This window comes from Empidonax traillii, unplaced genomic scaffold (assembly GCF_003031625.1).
Source record: "Empidonax traillii isolate 1590-97213 ecotype Southwest subspecies unplaced genomic scaffold, ASM303162v1 scaffold2235:size58444, whole genome shotgun sequence".
Lineage (NCBI taxonomy): Eukaryota > Metazoa > Chordata > Aves > Passeriformes > Tyrannidae > Empidonax > Empidonax traillii.
The window spans coordinates 45364-51259 of record NW_020957428.1 but is presented as its reverse complement, the minus strand read 5'-3'; the positions used below and the strand labels follow the sequence as shown (position 1 = coordinate 51259).

At 59.1% G+C, this 5896-nt stretch overlaps 1 protein-coding gene across 1 annotated transcript in view; it reads left to right on the top strand.

Annotated features, from left to right (window-relative positions):
* The first annotated feature begins 1203 nt into the window (after window positions 1-1203).
* Window positions 1204-5896, top strand: part of RAB10 (RAB10, member RAS oncogene family) — a 40067-nt gene continuing 35374 nt past the window's right edge. Inside the window, exon 1 of the mRNA XM_027909583.1 lies at window positions 1204-1534. Within this exon, the coding sequence (XP_027765384.1) occupies window positions 1408-1534 (127 nt within the window). The 5' untranslated portion in view covers window positions 1204-1407. The remainder of the gene's footprint in view (window positions 1535-5896) is intronic.

Sequence of the window (5896 nt, the reverse complement as noted above, 5' to 3'; positions counted from 1 at the left end):
CGGGGCCGGCAGGGTCGCGCGGCCGGCGGTGACGTCACCGCGAGGTGGGCTCTGCGGGGCCGGTCCCACCTGAGCGGGGTCCGGACCGGGATGTCCCAGGATCCCTCCCCAAAATCCCCTCTGTCCTTGCCCTCTGGCACTGGGAAGCCATTCCCTGCGTCCTGTCTCTCCAGCCCTTGTTCCCGGTCCCTCTCCAGCTCTCCTGGAGCCCCTTCAGAATCACAGAATCAACCGAGTTGGAAAAGATCTCCGAGATCATCAAATCTGACCCTCGATCGAAAACCGCCGTGGTTACTAGACATGGCACTGAGTGTCACATCCAGTCTCATCTTAAAAACCTCCAGGGACGGTGAACCCACCCCCTTCCTGGGCAGCCCATTCCAATGTCTGGTTACTCTCTCTGTAGGCTCTGCAAGGGGCTCTGAGCTCTCCCTGGATCCTTCTCTCCTCCAGGTGAGCCTCCCCAGCTGTCCCAGCCTGGCTCCAGAGCAGAGGGGCTCCAGCCCTGGCAGCATCTCCGGGGCCTCCTCTGGACTGTCTCCAGCAGCTCCACGTCCTTGTGCTGCTGTTCCCCAGGGCTGGGGGCAGCTCTGCAGGGGGGGCTCAGCTGAGGGGGCAGAGGGGCAGGATCCTCCCAGCCCTGCTGCCCACGTTGGGCCATGTCCAGCCTGTCCCCCACCAGCTCCCCCAAGTCCTTCTCCCCAGGGCCGCTCTCGGTGTGTTCATCCCCGGCCTGGATCGATCGCAGGGTTGCTCGCACCGAAGCGCAGCACCTTAAACCCCACGGCATTCCCCCCACCGCTGCATCCCCGTCCCCTCCCTCGGGAATCAAATAAAGGGGAAAAAAAACAAACAAACAAAAAAAAACACCACCAAACCACCCCCCCACACAGCCGAGCCCCGCGGCCGCGCGGTGACGTCACGGGCCCCGCCGGGCCTGCGCGGTGCGCGGGGCTGGGGGCGGGCGGGGGGGGGGGGGGGGGGGGGGGGGGGGGGGGGGGGGGGTCCGGCGGCGCGCGCAGCCTCGGCAGCGCCTGCGAGGAGCGGTCGCGAGCCCGGCGGGGACCCGGGACAGACCCGGGACAGAGCAGGGACACCCGGGACAATCGGGGCAGAGCCGCGCCGCGCCGACAGCGCCAGCGCCAGCGCCGCGGGGGGATGAGGGCGGGCGCCGCCGCCGCCGCCGCCCCGTGAGGAGCCGCGGGCGCGGGGAGCGCGCGAGGCCGCCCCACCACAGGAAGCCATTTTGTGGGCCCCCTCCTCCTTCTCCTCCTCCTCCTCCTCCTGCCCTCGTCCTCTTCCTCCTCCTCCTCCTCGTTCTGCGCCGTCGCCGCCGCCCTCGGGAGCGGCCGGGCCCGGTGAAGGAGGCGGCGAGGAGGGGCGGCGGCGGCCGCCGCGCCCTCCCCCATGGCGAAGAAAACCTACGACCTGCTCTTCAAGCTGCTGCTCATCGGGGACTCGGGGGTCGGCAAGACCTGCGTCCTCTTCCGCTTCTCCGACGATGCCTTCAACACCACCTTCATCTCCACCATCGGTCAGTTCCTTCGCTCCCCTCCCCCCCCCCCCCGGGATCTGCAGAGCCCCCCGGTTCCCCCCCCCCCCCCCCCTCCCCGCCCGATGCTTGTGTGTCCCCCCCTCCCCAGGGACCTCCAGTGTCCCTCTCAGGGGCCCGCTGTGTCCCCCACAGACCCGCTCCTGTGTGTCCCCCCACACACACCTCATGTCATCTCCAGGGACCCCCTGTGTCCCCCTTCTGTCCCGCTCCTGTGTCCCTGCCAGGGGCCTTCTCTGTCGTTCCCAGGAATTCCGTGTACGCCCCAATCCCCGCTCCTGTCCCCCCTCCCCAGGACCCCGTTGTGTCAGCCCACAGGGACCCCGGGCGTCCCCCCCGAGCCCCGTTCCTGTGTCCCATCGGGGCCCCGCGCTCTTGTGTCACCCCCAAGGACCCCCCTGTGTCCCTTGCAGCCCCTCCTGTGTCCCCTCCCGGCCCTGGAGCCCCGGCAGGGCCCGGTGCCGCCCGACGCCGCCTCGCCCCCGCTGCAGGGCAGGGTGGGTTCTGTCCCTGCTCCCCTCCCTTCCCTCGCCCTGGCTGACCCCGAGCGACCCTCGCCGTCCCTCGGCCTTGGCAGCTCGTCCCCCCTCGCCCCGTGCCAGCCGCCGGAGCCCACCTGGCCCCTTCCATCAGCGCTAATCCCGTCCCCGAGGGCGGTGGGAGCCCCGGGCCTGCGTTTGCACCGCCACTGCTGTGATGTGGCTCAGGAACGATCGCGCTCGTGGGTGGGGTCTGTTTTCTCGCCCAACAAAGCTGTCCTTTCCCCCCCCACCACCTCGGCCGGGCTGGCTCCAGCCCTTTTCCTCGCCGTGCAGCTCCTGACCGAGGTAGAGCTGCTCTGACATCAGCGGGCAGGGATGTGTCTTCTCCTGGGCTCTCCTTTTCCCGTGTAATCTGTGCTGTGGGACAGGCCTGGGACCTGACATCCTCCCAGGTGTGTCCCAGCGTTTTGTTTGCCTTCCCTGAACGTCTTGTCTTGCAGATGAAGAGTTCAGGTCAGCAGCTTGTCACCTTCTCGGTGACTGGCTCTGGAAATTCAGGAGAATTCCTCTCCTTGCAGCACCCAGTAGTGTAACACGTATCTACCCACATCTGGATAAAAAAGAAAATTATTTTGGGTGGGGGGTTTGAATTGGATCTGGCTTTTGTGCTCGCTGTAAATCCCTGAAACGATGGGCAGTGCAGCTGCTCACTGAGGGCAGGAGAACGTGGCGTGTCAGAGTCAATCTCAGTGCTGGGTGTAAGTACACGCCTGGGGACTTCCTCATCACCCAAAAATTGCAGCTTGGACTATAACACATCAAAAGACTGTCTTAAGCAAGCCTTGGGTAATTTAAAGTGGGGAAAAGGGTATGTTTGGGACAATGAAGTGTCAAGAGTGTTCTTGCCTAAAAGCTTTTAAGGCCTCAGCTTGGGGTTTTGCTTCATTTTGTGTGTGACAGTAGGTAAATGCTGCCCCTTCCCAGGGCTCCCTTGGCTCTGGGGGCCGCAGGGATTTGCTGCCCTGCTGTATTCCAGCCCTGCTTGGCAGGTCCTGGCTGGGATCACATGGCGTTCCTCGCCTTCCCATCCCGCTCCCAAGGTTTATTTCGATTCCCGAGGTTAAAAATAGGCGACATCATAGCTGAGGAGTCAGCGGGCACGCGGAGGCTCCTGCTCCCCAGACCCTGTGCTCTTAGTGAGCCTGGAGTAATTAGTGCTTTAGTAATGAGTGTTGGTTGGTCTGACTGTGGGTTTGGGGCCTTCAAGAGCAGGATCACCGAGTTTAGGACGTGCAGATTTCGGAAGTGTTTCCCACCAGTCAGGCCACTTCTGACCAGTGGGTGTTTATTTCCAGAGTGCACAAACTGGAAGGCAGAGGTGTTTTATTCCCTGGGTTCTGGCCTGGCTGGCTGGTGGTGGTGTCTGTGAACATCCCTTGGTGTGTCAGAGTGTCAGACTTGTGGCCTTGTGGTGGAATTTGGCAGGTTTTGGGGTACACAGAGATTTTCTGTGTGATGCTCAAGTGCCCAAAGATGCCTTAAATGTGTTGTTTCCATGTTTTTTTGGGAAGTTGATGGGGGAACCTGGGGAGGAGTGTCCTGTGCAGGCAGTGTCAGTTGAAAGGGAGATTCCACAGTAGCACCTTGGAAAAAAGCAGCCTATCCATGAAGGAAAAACCTGGGATAAAATACCTGTCCACTGCATTGTTCTCCTCATTAACACAAAGCGATGGAATAATCTGGCTGAAAACACGATCCCAGATTCCCACTGGTAACTGCTGGTCCAGACTGCCCCAGGTTCTGCCCCACTGCAGCTGTGCCAATCCAGGAGCCTGGGAAGGTGCTTTCCCTGGTGGTCCCTGCAGTGGGAAATCCCAGCAGAGCAGCCACTGGGGCTGGTTTTGCAGCTGGAAGAGGGGAGTTTGAGGGAAAACCTCCAGTGGAGTCTTTGACCTGCAGCAAGGAGGAAATGCCGTTCCCAAAGCACTTGTGTACACAGAGGGTGACACTGGAGGTGACCAGCCCTTGGCTGAGCCTCTGCCTGTGTTTGGATAAACCCAACAGCCTGGCAGTGTGGCAGCTCTGACCCAGGGCTCGGTGTTCCACCAGGAACCTGGGATAGTCCAGCTGGTAACATGTGCTGGAGGCTTTGGTGGTGGCTGCAGCAGGGACTTCTCATGGACTCCTGGAATGGTTTGGGTGGGAAGGGACCTTAAAGCTCATCCAGTTCCAACCCTTGCCATGGGCTGGGACACCTTCCAGCATCCCAGGTTGCTCCAACCTGGCCTTGGACACTGCCAGGGATCCAGGGGCAGCCACAGCTTCTCTGCCCAACCTGTGCCAGGGCCTGCCCACCCTCACAGCCAGGAATCCCTTCCCAATATCCCACCTAGCCCTGCCCTCTGGCAGTGGGAAGCCATAGCCCCTTGTCTTGTCCCTCCATCCCTCGTCCAAAGTCCCTCTCCAGCTCTCCTGAGGCTGCTTCAGCTGCTGGAAGGTTCAGTCTTTGGTCTGTAGGGAAAAGAGGGATCTCAAGGAATGTTGAAACCAGCCCATGTCTGTGAAGGATGAGTGGGGAGGAGGGATTTAATTCCCTAAAACCAGAGGCCTGGCTGCTGTGTAAGGGAAGATATAAAATAATAAAGCATTTCTGGTTCACATTAGTAACTTCTATTCACATCACATCTCATCTTTACACCTTGATTAATCCGTGGTGGCCGTTGGGATATAATTTACTGTCCGTGGAGTTTGACATGCTCTGGCTTTGAGTCACTTCAATCTAACATCTCCTGCTAAAGCAGCAGTTTAAGCTTTTGGATGTGCTGAGGTGCCTGTGTGAGTGGTTTCACTGCCCCTGTCTCAGGCACTATAAATATTCCAGTGGCATTTCTGCAAGAAATCCCGTAGTCATCGCCAGCTCCCCGGAGGGGGCAGGGGCTGGGCCTGCACTGCTGCCTTGCTGTTCGCAGGTGGGAAGGGGCCAAATCACGACAGGCTTAGTCTGTCCCAAGCCATTCTGAGCTGTGAGAACTCCAGCAGTTTTCTGGTGCGAGAGGCATTTTTGTGGTGTCTGTTTTTGGGGATTGCTGTGGCTTCTGGGTCGTGCTCTGTGGATACTCCTGGCTGGGTCACGTGTTGGTGTAGCTGATGGCTTTAGTACCTTCCCTGCTGCCGCTCGTGCTACCAGCAGGTTTGCTGGATTTTTGATGCTGAAAATGTTACTCCAAGTGACTTCCTGTCGGTGTATTATCCTTGAGATCTGATTTTTTTTTTTGGTGATTTTTGTTGGCATTCAGCATGTCAAGGTGGTTTGAAGCGAGCCCGTGGAGGAGGAGCCGTGAGAGCTCTCTGCACCCTCTGGAGCTCCTCGGGGTGGGCAGGTGAAGCTCCAGCCTTTGGGACCTGGGGACAGGTAGGGAGGGGGAGGCTCCTCTGGCCAGTGTGGCTGCTCAAAAATTTGAATGCCAGAACTGGGCTCCACCGTATAATCACTGTTGTCTGACTAAGACAAATGCAAATTCAGATGAGTCACAAAAAATGTTTTCCCATGGAATCTGACTGGTAACAGCTCAGGAGAACAAAGGGTGTGTGAGCTTTGGGAGATCCCTCCCAGTGGTGGAGGTAAGAGCTTCCCTGGATCTTAACCCCTGCTGGAGGGGCAGTTGTGCTCTGTGTTCCTGGGCTTTGCTCACCTGGCTGCAACCCTGCAAATCCCAGGAGAAGCAGCAGTGGTTGTGAGGTTTGATCACCCACGTTTTATTCTGAACGCAGCCAGAGCTGTGCAAAACTCTGATTTTAAATGTGAGACTATAAGAAAACTGCTTTCTGGTGAAATGATTGGGGTTTTTTTAATTATTTCTTT